At 31.7% G+C, this 27,161-nt stretch overlaps 1 protein-coding gene across 4 annotated transcripts; it reads left to right on the top strand.

Annotated features, from left to right (window-relative positions):
- Positions 1-26,780, top strand: LOC125056964 (organic cation transporter protein). Of its 4 annotated transcripts, none has more exons than XM_047660351.1 (3): positions 1-180; positions 14,928-15,039; positions 25,035-26,780. In XM_047660351.1, exons 1-3 carry the CDS (start codon positions 114-116, stop codon positions 26,551-26,553), a joined length of 1,698 nt encoding a protein of 565 aa, XP_047516307.1. In that variant the 5' UTR covers positions 1-113; the 3' UTR covers positions 26,554-26,780. The 4 variants fall into 4 exon arrangements, with proteins under 4 accessions (XP_047516307.1, XP_047516316.1, XP_047516324.1 ...); XM_047660360.1 differs by lacking the exon at positions 25,035-26,780 and adding an exon at positions 21,281-23,932 and having other exon boundaries at positions 39-180; XM_047660368.1 differs by lacking the exon at positions 25,035-26,780 and adding an exon at positions 17,549-20,883 and having other exon boundaries at positions 39-180.
- Positions 26,781-27,161: the final 381 nt, after the last annotated feature.

Below are 27,161 nucleotides of genomic sequence, written 5' to 3'. Positions count from 1 at the left end.
ATAAGGGGCAGCTTTCGAGCAGCGCCGCCCGACAACTGTCGATAAACGTTCATTCGTCCCACCGCCGCCATAGAGGCCAGGCGTGTTTGTTTACTGTTCATGTGATTACAGGAATGAAAATACCCGGGAAAGCAATCATGGATAAGGAACACGCCCTTGAGGAGATGATGGGGAAGCTTGGTGAGTATTTTAAAGAATTTTTATATATCTCTTCAGTCATATGATGTGCATGTTAGGAGAACGCTTTGGTTTAAAATTACGGTCATTTGAACTTTCATTTTTGCAAGTAATGTATAATACATGTTTTATCGTTAATATTTTAAGACGATAATATTGGTACATAAGTGTTAGTTTTTACTGTTGCTATTCATTAATAATTTGTCATTATTTTTCATCTTTACCATAAATGATCTTATTTATTTTGTCATCGTTCAATACTTGATTACGTATTCAGGGTCACAGAAGCAATTTACTTAAAGTTAAACAATACTGTTAACTAGTTGTCACTAATTATTGATGACGAATAAAAACTACAAAACTTGATCGAAGTATGCGCACGATATTTTTTGCGATTTGCATGTTTTACCGGCCAAAAAATTACATTATAGAGAAATACCGCATAAAATCTATAATTTAAATAACATTTATAATCTAATAATAGGTCATTTAAATCATTTATTAACGTACTAGAGCTCTTACTGATATTTTTTTTTGTATCAGTTATTTCTTGCAAAGTTGTAACATAGGTATAGTTGCTTAGGTTGCAACACACAGTTATAGTTCCTTAGGCTTTAGTTTTTTTATAGCTTGGAGAAATTCTAAGTTCCTTTGTAACTATATTTTGGATATAAATATCCGAACAGCGAAATATTTTTGATTTTTTTGTTTGATTGGTTACAGAAATACCAAATGTCCTTTTAATATATTTATTTATTTCATAAAGGCACACTAACGAAACACATACAAACACTTACAGAGAACACACGACATACTAAAACACAATACATCCATGTGCACCAATGACAAGTGTGCACAACATTTAAATGGAAACATTACAATGATAAAATAGAAAAGAAATTATACATTAAAAAGAAAAGTCAATAAACTAATTAAGAAATACAAATATGCAATTTAAAAATTTAATATATTTCTATTTTGAAATTGTATTGGTGACGGATGAACAGTGGCTGCAGCATCTTACGCCTGATGACATAGAGACTGTCATAAAATGGATCTGCTTCAAATGTACTCAAAGCATCGTTTACTGTAGATAGAGATCTGTTTAAAGGAGCATTACAACCGACGTTGGTCCTAACTGCCCGAACGTAAAAAAGGACTGATGTGTTTCTTGTTTCTCTTTAAGACGAAATTCACTTGACTTAAATCATTTGGTAAGTTCCAAAAGGCTTAGTAACAATAGCCGTATCCATACAACAATTCCAAGAAGGTTGCACCTTAGTTAATGCATTGAAGACTGTTTACACAGTACCTAAGTATTGTTTAAGATACTAATATCTTAAACAAAATTATTAACCTGTTTTGTACTATAGGCGCCAATAACACAAATATATATTTAAATTTATAACTAGTTCGAACCAGTTTTTGTCCCTTTTTGTTTAACATTATAATAATGATCGAATAGCGCCGTTTTATTTGCTAAAATGGTGGCATTATTATAAATTCAAGGTTACTTGAAATAATGTATTTACAATAATAATTTTTATATACAATATTTCTATATTTAAAAAAAATCGGTTGTACATTAGTGTTTATTCTCAAAATATAATTTTAGATACACGAATGACAGATTAATAAAATGACAGCTGCTAATAATTTAAAAACTATAGCTTGACATATGACATAAATAATAGATTACAGATGAATAATATATTTTAATAAAAAGAAAATCCAATTATCAAGTCAAAATTAGTAGGTATTTTTAATTTTGCGGACTTAATTAAATTTATGTTAGTTTTAGAATACCTTACCAAGCAAATGTGTAGAATTTATGTCAATTAACACGCAGTAACATAATAATCATAAAACAAAATCAGTGATTATGATTTAAACTTCTAATAAATAACCATTTTTCATACCTACCTACATATATTTACATATTTATTGACGTTTATACACATTAAATTACAAAATTAAATGGTGTTTCTTTTTTCAAATATTTAATTAACTTTTAATTATTCTCTTGTATTTTTTTTTATATTGGGAATTTAGCTTTAATAGCTAGTTATTTTGCATTTAAATTAAACATTATGACGTCATAACTGATGGTGTTTATTGAAATAATTCTATTTGAGTCGTGCCGTTAAGTTTACAACTAAGAAACATCGTTTACGTGTGAATGTGTCACTAAATTCTGTTTACGCAAAATTTATATGTAGTAAAAAAAAATATCAAATGGCATTACGTCAAAAATGTATAGGATTTTCACATATCACGCTCACATTTCACGTTAAGCCTTACTGAATCTAAGGATTCGAATGTAGCGATATGTCTCAGGCACAGAAGGCTGATCAGCGATCACATAATGTTAATAAATAAAAAAATCCAAGAAAACTCATTACACAAACCATAGTTATTTACTTATGTTCTTAAGAAGATTCTTTATTTTTTGTCACTGAAATAAAATTGTCACTGAAGTTATTATACTTTATACAGCTATATTATATCACTATTTGGTGCAAATGAAAAAAAAATCTACGAAATAAATATTTATTATCATAATAATACAATTATTTTTTAACAATGTTAAAGATCAAGGTCCGACAGTAACATAAGGCACTTTTCATAACAAATTATACAAAAATTATAACTTCTTGAATAAATTCTTGAAAATTAAAAAAAATATAATTAAAGGAGATACATTAAAAAAAAAAATAGTAAAAGGGCAGTTTATTTCAGATTAAAAAGAAAGGTTTAAAATCATATTTATAAAACAGGGCAACAGGCAAACGGGCAGGACGTTAACCTCATATTAGTGATAACACCGCCCATAGACACTCACAAGTGCGTTGCCGGACTATAAAAATACAACTACAATAACATAATAACAACGGTATACTAATATAGAAGTTGATTTGTTCAGTAACATATATACATATCGGATTCATAGAATATCCTAATATTATCCTATTATTTACACAGCTTATCTTGAAATAATTACAACTTCAGTGTTCGACGTTATAAACTTGTTAATAATGAGGATTTATTAAGATTTTTATATTTATATCGCGTTAAGCACAGAATACTGAATAATAGTTCTCTTGGTCCATAAAATACACACAGAAATGTGCCCTAACCCCATTGTGGGGTTACGTCTATATACAACCGCTGTATTTATAATATAAGAATTACATAATAGGGTAATTAAAATCTAAACAGTGTTCAATCGACGCTTAGACGTATAACTGATATCTCTTATCAGCTAAGACGAAACTAGAGCTTGACCTCTCATTGATATAAATATGATTATAGCACAGGAAACGGCGGCAAGAATATACTATGATAATACTCTTTACGCGATTAAAATTTGAAAGATGAAAAGACGTTTAATTATCACAGTTTTATAAAAAAGAAATAAACAATTTAAATTAATTTAAATTTTTTTTTTAATTTAATTTTTTTTCTTTTCTCACAGTGGTTGCCTGGAAGAGATCGCTCGAAAGCGATAAGGCCGCCAGTTGCCTTTCTTTTACTTGTAATTTTGTTAAATTTTTATATCATAAAGCAACAATGTGTAAATCAATAAATAAAATTGTCCTTATAATCGGCAGAAAATCTCTTACACCGTACGAGAAAGTGTTATTTGCGCAAAGAACGAAAGGTCCGTACTCCATACGGACGGGTGTCCGTACTTACTGATTTTTTATCGGAGATCCCAACTCATTATAGGGTGACCCTGTCGCTAAGTTAACACGGCTCCTTTCCTTTTATGTTGGCATTTTAATTAATTGGCAACACATTCGCAGCACGCTGGGGGTGTTGCAGGTATCCATGGGTTACGGTTATCACTTTGAAGCCTGCTAGCTCACTTCTTGTCCCATAAAAATAGAAAAACGTGTGTGTACAATGTACATGTTATGTAGACACGTTAGAAGTTATACTTCTTTGGCGTAACAAGATTAAAATCTTTTCAAAAAATTTACTCTACGCTTGTAGAAAAAAGGGTGTCGGTTTTTTGTGACGTGGTGCGCGCGCATCGTAAAAATTTACTCTCATAAGAAGTATAACGTTAAAAATATACAACCTACGTCAATTGTACATTATGTTTCTTAATTAAAAGCCAAAAATACCTTTTTAGATTAAAACGTAAGTATGTTATTTTAGTTTCTTACACTTCAAGATATCTCGCGCTGACCTTGTAAAATAATAAATTTAGTCCGTTATAGTTTTATTTCAATGTTTGATACTTGCGTAAGTGAAAGACACCCTTGTATTCCTTTGATTACTTTATTGAAAATAACAAAAAACTGTTCTGATCGTGGTTAGTAACACAGAGGTAAAAGATCTCGCGGCCGCTCACCTACGAACACCGATCTAGTGAAAGACTCGTCTGTACACCCTAAACACGCTGAAGAGAAACCAGTGGAAACAGATAGTCAGCTTACTATGACATGAGCTACTGTCCTCAAAGAGAGAAACTGTTCATTTCTCTAACTATCGCAATTATAAATATGTATATTATTCCCACATTTTGAGTGCATTATCCACGAACTAAGTCTTAAACAATGTTTAAAGTATAAATGTCCGTGAAAATTTAATGAAGGCTACTAAACAATTATGCATGTTCTAAAATTAGTCACGCTGTACCGTAAAGTGACTGCAGAAACGTATCTATTACAAATTCTATTGAGTATAAATCGAATGTTTTAAAATAATTGCTACGAAATCTAAAGATTTAATGCATCTTCATGCAAAAATTAATCAATATTTCTAAATGTCTTATTCTTTTAATCTATTCAACACGTTTCTATGGGAATGCTCCCGCTTTGCGGGATTGTATTAATATTAATACATTGAACAAACTTTACATAAAGACCATTGTGTGAGCTGGGCTAGTACTTAATATTTAGTGCCCAAACGAGGAAGCAGGGGTCCATGCGTTCAAAAGAAGGGATGGTGATCCATCCCTGCAAGTACTAAACCCGATCTCCCCTATGCTAAAGCGAATGACTCGGTCTGTGTAGGATACTTGCTGAGTCAAGTAACTTCGCAAACTACCAATAGGCGTGGAAAGGCGGACGCAACCACCGCATCGCATGTTGGGAAGCGGATAAGACTCTGCTGTTACCGCATCCCACCTAGGGCGATTGTTGGTGGCATCCTGGGAATTTAAGTGCAACAATCGAGCGCGAGTCCCAAATAACTAAGTTTCGCACTAAGCAGTCGCGCTGCGGTAGGTCTTGCGCAATGTAGTAGTACTAAGTAGTAAAAAGTACTTAATATTTCTTTAGAAAACGCATTTGGCAGATAAACTATAAAATATTTATGACTCGTAACTATTACTGATATGGCTGTAGAACTCGACTCTCACGACCGTAATCGAAGAAGCCTAGATATATTAACGTTTACAGGTAAAACATTTCCTTGGACTTGTTAAAAAATATGTATTTATTTGTACGTTCTGAAACTATGTGTATGCCTAAAGAAATTCATCACAAAGTTAACACACATACACATCAATTACATTGGAACATGAGCAATCTATCAAGGGAAAAATTAAACGAACAAGCAAAAATAAAAAAAAACCTAAACTAAAAAGATTAAAAATAAAATAACAATAATAACCAAAACTAAATGAAAACTTAAACCTCATTACGAACATGATAAACAAAGTTTCGGTAAGTTTGAAGACTGTTGTATCGATATTTTCATCAATGTTAGTAATCAAGTTGTAAGAGCGAATATCAGAATTTATATAATTTTTTCGAGTCATTTACAATAGTACGATATTCTTGAAGATATCTTTTTAATTATATCTTAGAAAGGGAAAGGTTTTTAAGTTATCTTGTTGCGTAAGACCAAGGTCACGCTCTTATAAACACGTCAGTAATTTTCTTTATCCTCCAAAATTTTCTATTGAATTGCGTCACCTTCTATTACTTATATAACAAATAAAAAGTGTTACCCGTAACGGCCGTACTCAGAGTCCATTATGTTGTCACTCATTTCAGATTAATAATTATACTGTATGTAAAAATTGTATTGCAGCGAATGTCCGAGTGTTAACGTGTGTTCTAAAGGTAGTGAAAAAACTTTTGTAGTTGATTGGTGACCGTTAATACATAATATACAACTCTGAGGAGTAAATTAAGTTAGACACACTTAATCATATTTAAAAAATCTGTCTTGGACTATTATATATACTAAAAAAATATTATAATGTACTTGAATTATCACGTAAAAGTTATTTAATATGTGTTTTGTGATAAATAAATAAAAAACAGATTTTGTGTAATTTAGACATTTGATAATTTATCAGCTATCAATTTTTCATATAAATTAAAAAAAAAATGGATTTTTAATACCAAAAGATATTTACAATATAATACTAATATTTCGATAAGTGAAGGTAAATTAATATAGATATTTTTATCAAGGCCTAATTTCTTTACACAAAACGATAAGGCACACCTAGTAGCAAATTTGTAACTTCGCACTGTTATCTGTGGTATTACTTTCGTTTTTTTTCACATTTTCTATGACATATTTTTTGTTTAAACCCAAAATAGATTTTAGGTTTGAAAATAATTGTATTGAAAACTTTAAAGTTCCCCAAAATTTAAAAATTAAATGAATTCGGTGTCTTGGTATTTAATAATTACGCCTATATACACTCTAATGGGCAATCAAGAAGTTCTTTCAAAGTATTTTCACATGATCGAAACCCACAGATTTAAGTCAGATTAACTGAAAAATGTACACATTGATTATACAACGCAAAAAAAATTTAAGCTATAGCTTAAATTTTTTTTGCAACAACTTTACTGATATATCAGTAAAGTTGTTTTATGTATTACATAATATTTATACATTGTATTATTAAAATATTGTACACTGGATACTGATTATGCACAGAGTAAAAATTACCAAATAAACAATTAAAATATTTCAGTTTTAAGTACTACATTGATAATTCTATTCTCTAGTTAATATTTATGTGAGTGCTATATTTAAACAACCGTAATTATAATATATCCAGTTACTCAATTGTTACGTAAATCAATATGCGTTGGAATTTCAAATAAGACAGCATTTGGGACAAATTTACATTAATTTTTATTGTCGTGTGTATGTCCCGTTTATTATTAGCTCTTTTTAATTGACTTATAGAACTTGTGATAGTAAAAAAATGTGTGTGCGTAAGAACACATGTCAGAAGTGAAACTTCTTTGGAAAACAAATGTTTAAGTCTTGTTCATATTTATACAAATCTAAAACTTTAGATTTCCGTGACGTAGAGGGAGGGAAAAAGGAAGATATGTAAGGAATTTAATTATTAAAAGTGTCGAAAATTATACATTTATAATTTTTTAATTTATTTCTTCGATATTAAAAACACGTGGTATTTTTATCTACATTTATTTATTTTGAATAAAATACTAATAATTTCTAATAGGTAATTCGTCCTTCTCACTCTGTCTCAATCGCTCTCTCCTTTTTCTTCGACAAAAACGCTGCACATCTTCGTGACGTTTTTTAATAATTTTATCCTCATGCGCCTAAAGAAGTTTCACTTCAAAAATAACGCGAGTGCTACCACGATAAGTAACCTTTCTAGATATTTATATACCCGTATTCTGTATCCCGACGTTTTAGTTTGCAATTTCGATGTATTTAATATCCAATCCATATGATGCAACCTTTGGACCACCAAAACCCAACATTGAAGTAGTGATCGCAATCGCAATTCCGTGCAGAGTCTATGCTGTACCTATTTTTTGAAAATTGACTGTCGCGATGATGCGTCACCAAAACCACTGTAAAGGTAAATAATGTAACGATGTGATTAGCCTTTAGCTGTTTGTTTCAATTCAAATTCCCCACTATGTATTAATAATTTCAAAACATAATGACTGCTAGAAATATTCTTAAGCCTATGGGGGATATTCTATCTTGTTATAAATCACAACCCATTTTTATCTTTGTTAATTGATTTATTCTTCACAAACAAGAGTAATTAATTAATATTCTCATAGAAACGCTCAAGGAAAAAAACATGTAACTCGTCTTAAAAGTCTGTTCTGAGTGACTTCTGTTTTCTTCTTTTCTTAGTGTCCTATCTTTATGTTAACACATACATCAAAATCTTATAGAAAATACTACACAAAATAGTATGTACATTTTTAGTCTACGATTCGCTACAAGCCTTAACCTACTTAAAAAAACTAAAAGAGGTTATAAATTTATAATTTTAATTGGAGGTATGTTTTGTATGTTCACATACAACTCCTCTGTAGACCGACTTCCAAAAACTTGCCATTTTCATACCCTTTTATATAAATAAACTAATGTAAATAAATAAAATAATAAATCTTAGTAATACAAGGGTGGCCAATCAATGCTAAAATGTAATTAATACCCAAAAAGTTAAATGCACTAAATTTTGGAGTCCGATTATATTTATTGTTAAAAATTATTTTTTGTTGTTGCGCCAGCTCTCATTTAAAATGTATAATTGTATGATTATTAGCCGAGTCTTGTCTTTTTCTCAGAGCAAGCCGCGTTCTTGAACATACGTATACATTATTTTAACTGAAAAACTTAAATTTTTCTTTTCAATCACAGCGTAAACATAATTTGACAGAAAAGGACGGAAGAGGTTAGCCTTTGACTGGGTTTCTTATATTTTTTTATTTGAATATATCGTCAGTTATTAATTGATTCTTGTTTATGACTTTTATTTGTGCCAACTGGGCACAAGGTACTTCGCCAGTGTCGTGTAGATGGAGAAGGAACGAAGGAGATTGATTGAAAAATTTTGAAAATAGATTGTTAGTTTTAAGACAGCATAGACAACACAAATATGAGTAATAACATTATTAAAAGAATTTACATTATTAGCATTATTATTAATTATTAACATTAATTAATATGTCGTTGGCCATAAATTTTTTTCATAAGATTCATCATTTTATAATCTTTGTCAAACCTTAGAAATCGGTATTTTTAATTAATGAGGCTAACATTAAACAAGATTATCTAGCAAAATAAATCGATTACTAGGCCAAGGTAGTTACAGTAAACGTTACCTTGCAACAAAAATACTGAATAAGGATTATCGTTACAAAGATTTTTTTTCCTACCAATGTTTTGTGGTCTTTTAAATTATTATAAGTAAGGCACAGTTCAGTAAAATTTAGTGTAAATGCACAATTTATTAATAAAATTAAGCCTCAAAGTCAAATTTGACAAATTACGGCCATAATTTACAAGCATAGACAACGGAAGAACCTCTGAGCTGGCGCTTTTTTACACGGAACGTACGGACGGAAAATATTGCCAGTGCCAGAGGACTGAGGAGAATTTTCTTCGTTTATCATAGGTAGATAATTGTATAATCTCTTGTAATTTAAAATTAACTATCAAATCGCGATGATGACATCATAATAATAATATTATGTAAACATACTAAAACAAACTACGGCTAAATCTCAGTTCTGCAGATTAATTTCATATTTATCGTCCAAACTTTGATACTTATTCGTACGAAAGTCAATCTCTGTATTTCATTGGCATTGCTTTACACAGCGTTGTGCCACGTGTAATCCATGTGGTACGAAACCCGTAAATTTATTACTAAAAATCAACATATATTTCGTATTATCAAAAACATGATTGACAACAACAGTTTTACTCATTCTTACGCATATCAGCGTAGCTTCTCGTAAAGCCAGTGTCGTGTTGTCTATTAAGTAATTTAAATAAATTTTGATGCCAATGAGTCGATTTCTATGTTACTAAGAAGTGTATTTATGATTTTTTCTAGGTGTTAATCATTGACACGCTAACGCGACACTTATTTGAAGAGGAGAGATGAGCTCTTAAAAACTGCGCATTGCAGTTATGATAACACAGGCAAATGTAAAACATGTTTTTAATTGTTATATATATCTTTTAATTATATAAAAGGGCAATTAAGATTGTATTAAAGACTTTTATTGATACTACTTTTATTGGATATAGATATTAGGTGATATCGGTTTCGAATCAGATGAGAATAATCAAAAACTCTTCTGAATCGAGTGCTATATTTTTTCTATTGAATATTTTACATATTGAGAGATTCAGAGCTGAAAATTAGCGAGAACTTTGGCATGTCACGAAATCGTATGTAATAGACAGTCTTTGACATGACGTTGATGTTTCAAATCTTAGACTCTTGCAATGAAGTCGTAAAAGTAAGTAATATAGGGCAATGAACTTAAGTATTTTTGGATCGACAATGCGAAATAGAAAGCTCTCACTGAGCCGAAAATAAATCTCTCTTGGACGTGCTTGAATGAATTTCTGACATGCAAAACTGACAATTTTAATAGTGTGTCATAAAATGTGCTATTTAATATGCTTTTAATAACAACGCGCGACGTTAATGTGTTGGAAATCATTTGTTTATGTTTGAAAATATTGGAAATAGCTAAAGGTTCATAATAGTAAAATTTACCTTTTATGAGGTTATAAAGTGAATAGTTAATACTATTCCATACAATTACAGTTTTCATTCTCAAAACAGAGTTAAAAATCTTCAAATTCCTTGAGTTCATACAAAAAATAGAAATAAAAAAGTTAATACGTAGTTGTTCGCTAAATCGACCACTTTTCAAAGTTTAATTTAAGTTATCTCACTACGTATTTATTATTTATTTAACAGTTTAATAATAATCCACAGCTTTTTTTTAAATTTAAAAATATAGCCAAAACGGATATTACGCAAAAGATTATGTACTAACCGAGACAATTTACTAATAATTTATTGATTAATGTGTGGGAATGTGTAATATTTGGGTGTGTGTGTGTGTGTGTGCGTTTTTATGTGATCCTAAAAATCCATTCGATTTGTTTATTTCCTTCGAAAAAAACGCGTTCGGAGATATAAGTCAATGTTCGCGAACCTACTCCTTATTATATAGTTTAAAATACGTGTAAGTTTATTATTTTGAGCATAGTTTGTACCAAAATATAGGGATATGAAACATCTAGACGAGTTCTATAATCGACTAATATTTATTAACGAGCATGTTTTTTGAAACTTATAAATATTCAAAATGATGAAAATTAAAAATTGTTCATTGGAAAACCAAAATAAATTTAAAAATATCGGAACTTTGAAAATATTTCATTTTGTATATTTTCTTGTCTTCGGACTTACGGTATATGCGCTCGTCACTCGCAAATTGTGTAAGTGGTTGATTACGGTCAGTTACTCAATATCCTCATAATTTACGTCTATTTACGTAAATGATAACAAATATCAAATGTCCAAAAATTTGAAGAAAACAGTTACGATTTTTACTAGGCTTATTTGGTTATACTATTTTTTTTAATACGTACAGATAACAAAACATGTTATATTGTATCCATATCGTGTTAAAACACTGAATCACCCGACGAGCGACTCTCAAACCTGAGACTGTGTGGTTAAACATCGGCTGTCCTACAAGTTAAACTACAGATAAAAAAATAGAATAATAAAATCCTGAAATGTCAAGCGGTATAGGTACATTTTTGCTTATGACATCTGTCAAAGTCAAAAGTAAAGCCGTTAACTACGAGCTGGCAATAGAAAAAAGGAGAACTCATTTTGACAATAATCAAGTTTCAAAGGTTGGGAGGTCTCGAAAGCGAAGAAGCGTCTTTTAAAAGCTTTTACGTAAAACTTTAGCCATAAAAAAATTAAAAAAAACTTTTACATAAAAGTCATGTTATTATTTTATATCCAAATACAAAAATTCAATAAACTCGTGTCCCGTTCTGTGTTTCACTATGATGAAAAGCGACTAATGAGTACTTAAGTTAACGCGGAGCAAATACAAAGAATATTTTTATGTGTAGGCGCAGCCAAGTTACACTTGACAGCCTGTAAACATCTTGAGTTATCGATGTCATGTTGATAATCGGTGTTGTTTTCAGGGTATGGGTAGGGTATTATTTTCTGTAATTGTTTGCTCCATAAATATGTACACTCCGTCGATTTCTGTATTTTTCCGTTAGTGTAACTTTTTTGTGCGAGAAGAATGATTCAAAATTGACTGACTGACAAATACAAATACGATACTTCTCGTATTTTACGCTCTTTTGTTTGTAACTAAACGAAAACCATTAATATTAAAGGATCGCTTCATACTATTCGAGTTTCACACACATTTAGTTAGAAATAATTAGACATGACGTTATAATTTAGACATTTTTGTATTTTTAAATACATACGTATTTTCCAATTAGTCATTTGGCAGAGAAAGAAAATTATGTATAAGAATTTTGAGTTAAAACGAATTCTACGACTTATAAGATAAATTATGGTACAGTTAAAATGTATGAAGTCAATATCGCATTAATAGAAATGTTGTTGAGAAACTGAGCAAAAATTAACCTGTTTGATTGGTATTTCCTTAAGCAATTAGAGTTAAGACGCAGGTAATTCTCTGTTGACAAATTCCACAGACAACTTCATATGAAGTACATTTTAGTTGTACGATGGATAGTTAGACAGGCGTCTGCGTCTGTTATATGTTTCTTCTTTTTATGTGAAACCTCGAAGTTCTTGACACGTCGTCAACATTGGGTCATAAGATAAGTTTCAGAGTTAAGGCTATATCGTACCATAACTCTCGTTTGTCAAAATCCAATTCATATACATAAATCCATACATGCCTTCCTCCAGACGTTTTTCTTCTTATAACCGATGTTTCAGCATATAAATTTCATGCATTTGTAAAAGGCCGGGGTTTGAACCTTACGATCTAGGATTTAGTTCAAGTGAATTTTAAAATCTGTATCAAATCGTAAATGAATAAAATAAAACCGATTACTTTAATTAACCAATCTTAGTTTCTATCTATTGTTTGATGTCCTTAATAGAGCTTAAATTCTGTTGTGTACATACTTCATTTATCATTTTATTTATGAAGTTCGAGGGAATCGAATAGAGGACCTAGAGTACTGCAGGCTTGATTTTAGGGTTTCGGGAAGTGAACAGATACCTACATTACATAAATTAAATTTATTCTACTAAGTTTATTTTTAGTTTAATACGATGCAATAATTCTGAATAAATATGAAACAAGATTACGCATATAATATTCCGTGTGGAATGTTTTGCTCAAGATTTATTTCTGTTTTATGGCTTATTAAGATAATTGAGTTTACGCAATTGTTTTGCAAACTTCAGCAATCAAGATTTTTAAATACACTTTAAACAGATTAACAACTGCTATATTACATTAAACAACGAAATGTTGCGTATCGAGCCACGTGTTACATCTGGCACAGGACAACACACGCTTCAAGAGACTGACGGCCAACCAATAATGGAGAGGCGCTAAAAGAATAAGAAAATTACTACATTTTGTTTGGAAAAAAGTCCTTTTAAAAATATTTCATTTAACACCAGGATATCAGAGGAGCATTTGAACCCTTTTAGTAAAATAAATTTATTTATCTTGTGTCAATTGAACTGTGTTTTTTTTAAATATTATAGTTAACCTATGAAATATTAATTAAATAATAAAAACCTCAGAGATGTGAGTCGCACGCTGAAGCCACTCGGGAAACACTGCTTATAAATAAATAAATATTAATTAGCCTATAAAATAAAACTTAAATTGGATTATATTTAATGTTTTATTTTCGGATGAATAAAATACATCTAATAATTAACACTTCGTTACAATAAGAATACAAAACAATCAAGTCATTTAATGTTTAAGAAGGCAACGGATAGACATATATCTTACAAGAGATCTCTTCTTGACAGCCCTAGTAATAAAAAGAATTTCTATGGGGACAGTTTGTCAGAGTTTTTATTTATTTATAAAAACACTCCTGCCCTAACAGGCGACCCTAAATTTACAAGAGTGAACAATAAGTGAATAAAATTTACAGACGAAACAAAAAAGCAAACATACAAAATTTATTAGGAAAATAAAATTACATAATAAAATATACAATACTAAACTACAATAGGCCCTAACAAATAATATAACTTTAGCCTAACTCAACGGACAATGAAAAAGGTCCGTTAACCTATGTAATTCGTTAACTAAATTAATACACCGAATCATATGTGCAATTTCTTCTATGTGGCTAATCTCATATAAGCTATTATGATTTCACAATAATCTTTTATTGATATCGCTTCAACTATCTATAATAATTTTAATTAGCTGACACAGCGTTACTTGTATCCGATTTCAATAGGCCCCTAAAGAACACACACGACTATTTAACGTTGTAATAATATAATATATCGGTACCAGTGGCGTAACCATACCATCTGGGGCCCGTGGCAAATCTTCTTTCGTTGATGGGGCCCTATCAGTAAAAATTGTCCCTACTCAGCTTAATTTTAATAAACTTCGAGATTTTCAGCATACTCAATTACACGTTGTATAGGTCCCACTAATGGCCAAAGGCCTCCTCTCTTAGGCGAGATGGAATAGTCTGTAGTTCTTACGCTAGCCCAATGCTTGTTGGAGAAACCACATTCATTCATAGAACATAATCTCTTGGGCAGGGGCCCTTGAATCGGGGGCCCGTGGCATTTTGCCAGCTCTGCCACCCCATTGTTACGCCACTGATCGGTACCTCCATTAGGAATTACCGATTCGAAATTATCTGAACACCTTTAAAATTCAGACGCTATTTGAAAAATAACCCTAGATCAATGATATTAATTTAATCCTTAATTTTTTCAGGTGATTTCGGGAAGTACCAAGCGTTCCAGTTTTTCCTGCACATCCTGGCAGCTATGACAGCTGGACTTCATATGCTGTCCTTGGTTACTGTGGCGGCAGTACCAGAGCACAGGTTAATTAATATTTTTGTTAAGGGTATATTGGGAATCATTATATTAAAATCATCTGAGCTACCAAAGAGTTTTGATCATGTCGCACCTCCGTTGTGCAATATCACTTTTGCACTTTTTTAGGGCGTGCTTTTAAAATAGCGTTTCATGGTAATTCGTACTCAAACGACAACAGACGTTCTAAATACATAAGAAAGTGTTTTTATCGGACCATTTCTAGGGCAAATGATTGTTATTTAAACCTTAAATATCGTAAAAGTGACGACGACGAAGATGCGATATGTTTGTTTTTTATAATGTACTCGTATTTGGCCAGCTTTAATATTGTCCTTGGTTTACGTTCTTTCACTTCTTTATACAAACTTCTTTTACATAAAAGGGAAATTTTAACATTGCTTCTGTATATTATAGATTTTTGATACAAAAATATCCGTTATATAACAGTCCATTTTCATAAATATTATATACCTTAAGTCACGCTTTTATTGGTGAAAATCGTATAAAATCCGTTCATACGAACATACATAGCGGCGGTGGTACTTCATTTTATAATATTTAAGGATGAGCATAACTTGGCTATTCTAATGCTTTTTTACAATCGCAAGAAATTATATTGTATGCAATATTTTAATAAATTTACAAGTAATCTTTTCTGATAAAAATTAGAGATTATAAAGCGACGACAATCTAGTTTTATCTTCACACGACATTATTAAAATAGACCAGCTCACTGCTATTCCGATCTGAAATCCTTTAAATATAGGTCATTCACATTATATATTCGGCGAGATTTGATATTTATTTTAACAGTGGTTAGAAACTAAAATAAATAGTAAAAATTAAAAATACCACAGATTATATGACAAAAAATTTAGTTACGCGACAAACGTGAAATTTTGGGGAATCCTAGAACTCGCGGGCTGTAAACCGCTATAATTGCATTAAATTCTATATTCCTCATTGTCCATGGAGCAGTCTGCAGTCAGATCTCTGCGTGTTTATCTTGTTTAGTTTATATGTGTCGATGTTCTATCTTGTACTTGTGTATGATTAGCGTACATAGAAAGTAAAATTTATCAACCACCATACTGGTTGGTAGATCTGGGATCCGAATGCACGATCAGGTTTTTATAATCGCACTCTAAACGTAACACTGCCACAAAATACTTTATAATTATTCATTCGACAAATTGTAAATTGTTTACGTAAAAATTAACACGTAATTATCCTTAAAGCCAAGATTTTAATATCCAGCAATCGTATAGATTAATTTATATTAAACTAAACACAAAATAACTTATAAGTAACGAAGTGGGTACGTGACGAGAGTTTTTAATTTATTCAGTGATAATTCTCTGATTTCGCTTGGTAGTTCGTTGTAAAAACGAAAACAATTTCCATATAAGGAGTGGTTAAACGATAACATAAGAAAAAACCTAAAAATTGTTTTGCAATCGTTCAATACTTGATCAAACTGGCTTTTATCTCGTTTAATTCGGACCTACACTTCGGTTCTTGCCTAAGATCTTGTTCAGTTGTGGTACTTTTAAGTCAGCTATGTAATTTTAAATTACTTACCATAAATGTCTCTCAGACGAACAGGTTTTCACGCATGTTCCACAACCTTTCATTGCATATTTCAATTTTATTACAACCACATTTTACTGTTATTTATATAATTTTATATAAAGCGTCGATTACTACGCATGTGCATGCATTTCAAACGTATATGAGAACAATGTTTAAGCAGCTTTTCTAGGGCGTTTGGATGGTTGTCATTTCATTTATGTGGGCTGACAGAATTCATGAAATATACGGGATGAGTTTTGTTCTTTATCACCTAGTTGAATTTACGCGTATGGGAATATCTAAATTTCTTTTAATATCAAGTTCTATAATAATATATGTTATGGTCGGCTATTAATTAATTTATAAATTGACCTTGAGTTCGTGTTTATACGATTATACCTTATATTAAAATAATATCTTCCTTTGCTTTGACTAATTTTTTTAACATTATACTATTAAAAAATACTTTTATTATAATACATCAAATTATATTGATGTACCATAATAAATGTGAAATTTGGTTTGAGATTGTGGAGTCCGCTTTTTAAGTCATTCCGGTGTGCTTTGGTGTTTGTTTCCTACGTGATTGAAAGCGACGCTGTATCATGTGAGTATACTTTCCTTAAGCCTATATAATTTATTGCAGGATAACAAATTTGCTTAATAAATTAACTTGTTAATTGCTTACCCATAAAACTAACAATTGGTGCACATATCTCTTGCATGCTTCGTCGTTATTCCATTTACGTTCGTATTTCATTTTAAGTTCTACACATCTGAAAGAAAATTCAAACAACTTCTAAAACAATAAATGTATCATTCTGGCCATAATAATAATCAACTTTATGTATAGTCATCGTCTTATTGCACAGCATAGAGCTTCAAAATTGCACCTTCAAAATCTTATATAGCTACATATTAATATGCTTCGTCATTTTGCAGGTGTTTCCTGTCTGGAATAGACAGTTCTAATTATACGGAAGCCTGGAACTCTTCCTTGGTCCTTGAAGCTATACCGTTGAATGAACATGGAAAACTGGATTCTTGTAAGGTATACGGAGAAAATAAAACCCTAGAGGAATGCACATCGTGGGTATACGATACACAGTATTTTACCTCTTCTCGTGGTATTGAATGGGATTTTGTGTGTGGAAGGCGCTGGATGGGGGCAGCTGCGCAGACGGCGTATATGTTTGGCGTCGTCATTGGATCAATTGTTCTCGGTCGGTTATGTGATAAAATTGGACGAAAAACCGTCTTTGTGTGGGCAGGAATTCTGCAGTTAATATTTGCTGCCTCAGTAGCTTTCTCGACCGACTATTATATGTTTGTAACGATACGATTTCTATACGGTATATTTGGATCCGGCTCGTATATCGCAGGATTCGTACTTACTATGGAACTCGTAGGACCAAGCAGGCGTACGTTGTGTGGTGTCACTTTCCAAATTATGTTTGCCATTGGGATAATGCTAATTGCAGCGTGGGGATATCTCATAGACAATAGGTTCTATTTACAAATTGTCTATGCATTGCACGCGGTCATTCTTTTGCCTCATTGGTTTTTAATGGACGAATCCCCAAGGTGGCTTTGGACGCAAGGCAGAGCCCGGGAATGCGTTGCTATAATTAAAAAGGCTTTGAAAATGAACAATTCTTCCGAAACGATTGACGCGTCGTCACTAGTCTCTCAATGTAAAGCGAAGAACGCCAAATATGCAAATGAAGAAGCGGCGGGAACTTCTGACCTTTTCAAGTCACCAAATATGCTCAAAAAAACTTTGATAATTTGCGGTTGTTGGTTTGCGAATTCAGTTGTTTATTACGGACTGTCATTGAACACCGGAAAGTTAAATGGAAATCCATATTTTATATTTTTCCTTATGGGTGTGGTAGAGATGCCCAGCTATGTGATTATTATGCTTTATTTAGACCGCGTTGGGCACAGAGCGCTTATAAGTGCAATGATGTTATTTGGAGGAATTGCTTGCGTTGCTGTTGTGGCCTTGCCGCACGGGTCCATGGCTGCGACGGTGGTGGTCATGATTGGAAAGTTATTTATTTCTGGATCTTATTCAATCATTTACAAATATTCGGCTGAGTTATTCCCTACCGTAATCCGTAGTTCCGGTGTTGGTTTGGGAAGTATGTGCGCAAGTGTATCGGGAGCTTTGACGCCATTGATAAGTTTATTAGACACTTTGAATCCTAAAATACCGACATTTGTTTTTGCGGTGTTAGCTTTATTATCAGGGTTTTCGGCATTTTTCCTTCCCGAGACAATTGGAAGAGACTTGCCGCAGACAATAGAAGATGGAGAAAAGTTTGGCGTCGGTGATAACTGTTTTACTAATTGTAGCGGACGACAAATGAGTGTAGATTCTATTGATGTACCGGAAACCATGGTACCTTTAGATGGAGAGAAGAAACAATAATCTAAATCTGCGGAAATGACACCAGTCAATACATTAAAGTTTTCGTAACTGTTTATTCAAAATTGCATCAAAAATTCAGAATACTAATTCAATTGCGCAGCGGAACATGTAACAAATATACATGTAACAACTTATTTTACTGAATTCATCATTTCATGTATAGGGCACACTTTGTCGCAATTCCAGTTTGTCATTTTTTTGGAAAGCTATATGTATCATATTGTTCATAGGGTGGTTGATATAAGTTACGAGCTTAAAAACCGGCAATAAATTAATTAGGTTTAAGTTATATTTTAGCGGAACTAGTTATAAAAACGTAATGTCAATAGACAAGTCGAAATTGGCATTTATATTTTATTACTATCTAGTCCTTATTGAAACAATTAGACTGGATTTTAATGTTAGGTTGTTATTGACTGTACAACAGCGCCTTGTTGCAGCACCATGATTTATACATATTATATAGTCTGTGTCAAATATTTGAAAGAGAATTCTGCAATATTTTTCATATATTTTTTCCTTTGTCTCAATAACTATAAAACGTGAACTAAACATTTATTTCATGTATATTTTAATACGATACCATCTTCCACTTTTTATAAAGAGCCGCTTTAGTGAATAATTCGATCATTTTCATGCATTTTAGCAAGTCTTATTTAAATATTACGATGCGATTTACTCAAAACCTTTGTGTTCTGTTCTTGGTACAATGTTAAATAGGTTTGACGTATACTGACGTAATTATTGTTTATTTAGTGATACATGTTTGGATGAATTTGCTTAAATGTTTGTACCGTGTAGGCAACGTATTAATATTTATTGTGTTTTTTTTTTTTAAATTAAATGGCAATTTCTGGGAAAACTTCATATGTAAATTGTGTTTGAAAAATTTCTCTTTCGCATGTTAAGTGTTCGAGGTATTCTAATGTTACATAGAATGTTAATTTTAAGTGATTACGACAAACAATTAAATATTTCACTCTTATGTTCACTTTAGTGCATATTTAAGTATGCTCTAAGTATCTCTAATAATTTCGTACACACACAGGCAATATACAAATATACTTAAGTAATACATGCTTCATAAAGAAAATGTTAACTTCTAATGGGATTTCACATTAAATATTCATACTTAGTCACTAGAATTTGTATAGTAAATAAAAAAAAATCCTAAATCAAATATGTTTATTAAAATTTCCGAGTATATTCTGTGCTGAGAATGAAGTATTGGTGCTAATTCATTATTACGTACTAGGGTAAAACTAGTCAAATTAAGTCTGAATTTGCAATTCAGGATATTTGGCGAATAATAATTTATCGTCACTTCTACTGACATGAATTAAAGATTAATAAATAACTTCATAGTCTGTGCCAACTGTTTGCCATCCTTTGTGCCTTATAACTAGTAAGTATATGTAATAAGCTTTTAATCACAATTATTGTTATGGGTATTTAATGATAGCGGAAACTATACGTAAAATACTTTAACCTTCGATATTTTTGTTTATATTAGGTATATACGGTGAGTGTACTTCTTAGAATTAAAAAAAGAAAAGCCTTATCACACGCGAATCTATGAATGCAATATTGCCATGTTGGTTAGTCGCTCACGTATGTAATTAAGGTTAATGGACCTAAAATTTGACTGAAAAACTAAATTGTATTTTGTGACAGGGTTGTAGGCTTGCTAAATTTATAGGATTAGGTGATTTTTATATTAGAAAAAATAAACCTATTACAAAAAATATGCTTTGTTACGTAAACTATGTAAAGATTATCTTAATATCTTTTTTACTGTGTCATATTTTTTTATATTGTTTCCTAAATAAAGTTTTAATTATTATCATCGTATTTTATTTATTTATATTTTTGTTGGAGGTAATTCGAGTGAAATCATTGCAGTTCATTATTAGTTTTAAATTTGTACATCAATCATAGATGCATCCGAACACTTTGATTAATAGTCATAGTAAAATAAATAAAATTCATACAAATTGCTAAGTTACGTATTTTGACAGGCATGATTTTTATTGCCCCGCTTAAGCTCAAATACAATAGTTTTGTATTTATTAAAATTTTCTAAACTGTGCATCTAAGTACATCAAACCAACAATGAAGTTATAATTGGCAAATATTGCAGTTATTGTTAAGTACATTATTATTCATTATAGATATTTACTGAATTTTAAAAATATATTTAAATCCTTAGAGCGCTTGCTTAGAAAAGTATCTCATTTCAGATGCTGGGTAGAAGGTGTGGACACGAACGAAACTATAGCCTCGTGGAACTCAACAGAAATTCTGCAATCAATTCCTTTAACTCTGGCTGGGGGTCTACACAATTGCCTTGTATACAATGAAGACAACGAAACTGAAGCGTGCACCAAATGGGTATATGACTCGAAGTACAGAACCTCTTCGCGCGCCATTGAATGGGATCTTGTCTGTGACCAAAGGTGGAAGGGAGCTTTAGCACAAACTATTTACATGTTGGGTGTATTCACCGGAGCAGTATACTTAGGAGGATTAGCGGATAAATATGGACGAAAGACTGTATTTTGCTGGTCATCAGTGTTGCAATTAATTTTAGGTGTAGGCGTAGCGTTCATACCAGAGTACTGGTCTTTCTTAGTTGGTACGTTTTTCTATGCACTATTCGGCTCTGCTGGTGCTTATATTCCGGCGTTTGTGTTGACAATGGAAATTGTTGGTCCTAAGAAACGAACCAGCTGTGGTGTAGCCTTTCAATGTGCCTTTGCTGTGGGAATAATGTTAGTCGCCGGCTGGGGAGCACTTATCGACAATCGAGTCCTCCTTCAAGTTGTATATGGATTACATGGTGTCATATTAATCCCTCATATATGGATAATGGATGAATCACCAAGATGGCTGTGGGCACAAGGACGAGCTAAAGAAGCTGTCGACATCGTGCAAAAAGCTCTTAAGTGTAACAAATCTGATGAAGTTTTAGATAGAGCTGAACTTGTTTCTAAAGGTAGAGTCGAGGCATCAAAGGGATCAGAAGAACAGAGTGCTGGAATTATTGATCTATTTAAGACTCCTAATTTAAGAATTAAAACCATAAATATTTGTTTTGCATGGTTTGCAAATTCTTTAGTTTATTATGGTCTTACACTCAGTACGGGAAAGCTTGAAGGAAATCCTTATTTAATTACAGCTGTTTTTGGACTCGTTGAATTTCCAAGTTATGCATTTGTCATATATTTTCTTGACATTTGGGGCCGAAGAGCGTTAATGAGTTCTATGATGATTATTGGTGGAGGTGCGTGCGTTGTTGCAACATTTTTGCCATCAGGTTCTATGGTTTCTACCGTTATTGTTATAGGTGGAAAACTGTTCATTGCTGGATCATTTGCAATTATTTACAATTATTCAGCTGAATTATTCCCCACTGTAGTACGGAACTCGGCTATAGGATTAGGTTCCATGTTCGCTAGGCTGTCTGGAGCCCTTACTCCATTAATAACCTTACTCGATTCATTTAACCCAAAAATTCCAGCAGTGACATTTGGAATTGTAGCGCTTTTATCAGGTTTTCTATGTTTATTCTTGCCTGAGACTATGAATCAACCAATGCCACAATCTCTTAATGACGGTGAAACCTTTGGCAGAGGCGACAACTGCTTTGGCAGTTGCTTAGGGAAAAAGAGTAATAAAACATATGCTGCTGATGAAAAAACCACCGAGGCAATGGTTCCACTTGGTGATATGAGTAAGGGAGCTTAAGAATCGATCTAATTTTTTGAAATTTACTTAACATTGAACGAGAAAACATTTCAGTCGTTCCGTCCAAATTAATTGATCGTGGTATTTCATACTTCAGTAAGAGAGTTGTTTTAGAAAGTCATTCCATATATCGAGTTCCTCTATTTTTACTTTTTTGACAGACATGTGCTTTGTTCGTTCTACTAGTTTATAGTTGGTTAGTTATTAGTTTTAAAAGTTCAAAGATTAACGAGGCTTGAAAAATAAAAGTATACTATTTACTATTAAATCTTTATATTTTTGCTATTTTACTTTAACGTCGCTTAAGCAGTTATTTTTATTCAACGCACAAAAGTTAATACGAATATTATTTTCGTAATACACCATTCCACTATCTTGTACCTTGCATTTCATATTACTTTAGTTTATATGTCGTTATATATAAATATTATGTTAGTGTATACTGTATATGTTCCATATCCGTAGAAAAACATAAGTAAATATAATAAACCATTTACAACAGCAATGCAATGTTACCAATTACCAAATGTCTATGTTTTAAATAGTATTAAAATTTGTGATAAATAAGATCTTATAACTAAATTGTTGAATATATTTTTCTTAAATTATATATAGATATTGAATTTCGAATAAAAACTTAGTTTTAATAATTGAAAATTGACTTGTGAAAAGAATAATAAATTTACATTTATTTGATAGATTAATAGTGAAATTGTTTTACGTTAAATAATTTTATAGTTTTTTTCGATAGTATAAAACATTGTTAAATATTATAGTACAAAGATTGACTTGATAAATTAGAATAGGTAAAGTATATAAAATTTGTTATATATTTTCATTTTTAATTTATTATTGTCAAATTATTAATGTTTAATATCAATCCAAAGTGTTCCTGTCACAAGCATTATTTATCAATTCAAAAGAAAAGCTAAATTCTTCGATTCGACTTATATACAAAAAGAAACGACGTTTTTTACAAGTTTCAATGTATATGTGTAGAAATAGAGAATAACATTGTAATATTTTTATGGATGAAATACATTGTGTGCCTTAAGAGAGTTTTATCTATATTTTAGGGGAAAAGAATCTAGAAATTGTATTTTCTATACCAAAGGCAATAGAAAAGGAATAAATTATTTTCTCACCATAGTAGTTTTATTTTAAAACCCTGTTACTAATTCGACGTCCGCCGAATTCAATAGAATAATTCATCATATGACGAACCATAAGCAAACAACTTTTATTGATAATATACAGTATGAAAATATGTCTAAAATAAGGCAACCTTCAAGTATAAATTTAAGCATCATTAGAAATCATTGACATTGACAAAAAAAATTGTCCAAATCAAGTTTTCCTCGCAATTCCAATATGTATCAATTTATTTACCAATAATATTGCTATTTCAACCCAAGATCTAAAAGTATACAAAGTAATGTAATCTTATGTGTTAGAATAATGACAATAGTTCCCATTTTATGAAGGAGAGTGTTCAGAGGAGTTGTTTGAGTAAATACCTGCAGCTGAGTTTCATCATCAGAATACGAAATTCCACCCGTATCACCTCGACGTTCGTCGTTCCACAACTGAGAGTTTTTTAAGGCAGTTTCTGCCGCGCACCACCACTATGTGGAACCGCCCACTGAAGTATTTCCGAACCAATTCGACTTAGGGTCCAAGAAAAAGTGTACCAATAGAGCATGTCCATGGGCGGTATCACTTAACATACTTCCATAACATGAGCTTCCTGCAAGTTTGCCCCCTGTTCTATAAAAAAAAAATTGAAAGTTAATATTGACCAGTGTAGGTTCGTAAGTACCAATTGCAATATCTCTCTGTATCTGTCTCTATTGCTTTTGAATAATTCAATAAATCTTTAAATGTCGCTTCTTAAACTAATGCGGCGTTGCCGCATGTTGTAGTCGCTATTCAAATATTGGCAACCTCGAGGCATCAGGTTCGAATTATTAGGTAAATATTTGTTATTTTGATACAGCTTCTGACATCATTTCAAAATTTGAAATTACCACTAGAGTTACGGCTTTTCCTTAGCAATGATTTTTTACTTTAATTGTTTTTGATATAGGTGTATTCTAAGGCTGTAATATACGCCGCGTAAGTGATTTAATTCTAATGGTAATATAACAATATAGTATGTACTTAGTACCTATCTCGATAATTAATATAGTTCTGAGGAAAATTGCAAAAATATTCTACAGTAAATTTAGTGGTTCTTCCATTTTGCAGGTGCTGGGTGGATGGCATAGATGACAATGCATCAATGGCACATTGGAACTCGACAGAAATATTGAATACTATTCCTTTAACATCTTCTGGTAAACTTCACAAATGCTTAGTGTTTACTGAAAACAACGATACGAGCACATGTTCGAAATGGGTGTTTGACACCAAATACAGGGCTTCCTCGCGTGGAATGGAGTGGAATCTCGTCTGTCACGACTACTGGAAAGGAGCACTAGTCCAATCATTTTATATGTTAGGTGTATTTGCTGGTGCAATTATTCTAGGCGGTTTAGCAGACAAAATCGGAAGAAAAACGGTTTTCTGTTGGTCAGCTCTACTTCAACTGCTTTTTGGAGTACTCGTAGCGTTTATTCCAGAATATTGGACATTCTCAGCGTTTACCTTTTTATATGGAATGTTTGGATCTGCCGGTGCCTTCATACCCGCATTTGTGCTAACTATGGAAATCGTTGGTCCCAGTAAACGTACTAAATGCAGTGTTGCCTTTCATTGTTGCTTCTCTTTTGGCATGATGTGTGTTGCAATTTGGGGAGCGATTATTAGTGATAAAACTATATTGCAAGTCGTATACGGACTGCATAGTTTAATTCTTATACCGCATTTATGGATTATGGATGAATCACCTAGGTGGCTTTATGGACAAGGGAGAGTTAAAGATGCTGTCCAAATAGTACAGAAAGCACTTAAATTTAACAAATCAGATATAGTTTTGGATACAGCAGAATATGTATCAAAAGCAAAAGAAGAGCGCTTTTTTCATAAAAAAACAACAGTGGTTAAAACAAAAGCTGGAACTCTTGAACTTTTTAAAACACCTCATATACGAAATATGTCAATAATAATGTCTCTTTGTTGGTTTGCCAATTCTTTGGTATATTATGGGCTAACACTGAATTCTGGAAAGATGGAGGGGAATCCCTACATTATAATTGCCGTCTTTAGTCTCGTTGATATTCCAAGCTACCTTATGGTGTTTTACTTCCTAGATATATGGGGTCGTAGATTATTTATAAGTATCGCTATGGTGATAGGAGGTACTGCTTGCGTTATAGCCGCTTTTCTACCAGCAGGAGCGACAGTTACAACTGTGATAATAGTGATAGGAAAACTATTCATAGCAGCATCGTTCGCTATTGCTTATAATTACTCATGTGAACTTTTTCCAACAGTAGTACGCAATACTGCGTTAGGTTTAGGCTCTATGTTTGCTCGTCTTAGCGGAGCTCTAACTCCTCTTATTACATTATTGGAAAGTTTTGATGCCAAGATACCTGCCATTACATTTGGTGTGTTCGCCCTTGTATCTGGATTCCTTTGCATGTTTCTTCCAGAAACTATGAATAAACCTTTACCGGAAAGTATTGAAGATGGTGAAAATTTCGGAAAGGGCGATACTTTATTTTCTACCTGCTTTAGAAAGAAAGCTAAGAAATCTTACACAGGTGACGAAGATGAAGAAGCTGCCCAGTCGATGGTAGTGAATTCTACTGCAAGTTCTTAAGTTATCTATCACTTTTATCGATTGTTGAAGTCCGTCCATTAGTTGTAATGATCCGATTACCTGTAAGTTTTTATATAAATTATAATAAATTTGATATGTATAGGGATCATAATTATAGTTATTCAATATGTATTTTTAGTAAGTTTAAATATTTGAGCTTTAACGTATTCAATACTTAAACTACCTTATTTATCAATCTGGAGCATAATTATTCCAATTATGATGCCAAGTTACATGTAATAACTTATGTTAAAAATAAATGTTTGTATAAAATGTTAGTGCTATTATGTTTAAGATTTAGAGAAGATAATTAATATTCCAAACGACTAGTATTTATACTATAATAATATTATATATAAAGTTTTCGGTTTGTATAGGTTATGTTGGAAAATCAGGAAATATTGTTTGGACACCTTACCTAAGTAACAAAAAAACTAAATTTACTTATTTTATGTTAATAATTCATGTCAAAAATTTAAGTTTTTTTTATATATTTTTAGTAAAAGGTATCTTGGTAAGGTATTTTTTTTCGAAGTTATTGACTTTTAAATCTCTTCTTTTTAAATCTTTTTAGTATGTATTCATTCTTTGAAATCAAACCACGAAAT

Source organism: Pieris napi, chromosome 2, assembly GCF_905475465.1.
Source record: "Pieris napi chromosome 2, ilPieNapi1.2, whole genome shotgun sequence".
Taxonomy (NCBI): domain Eukaryota; kingdom Metazoa; phylum Arthropoda; class Insecta; order Lepidoptera; family Pieridae; genus Pieris; species Pieris napi.
Note: the sequence above shows the minus strand (reverse complement) of the source record. Positions and strands in the feature narration are given on the sequence as shown.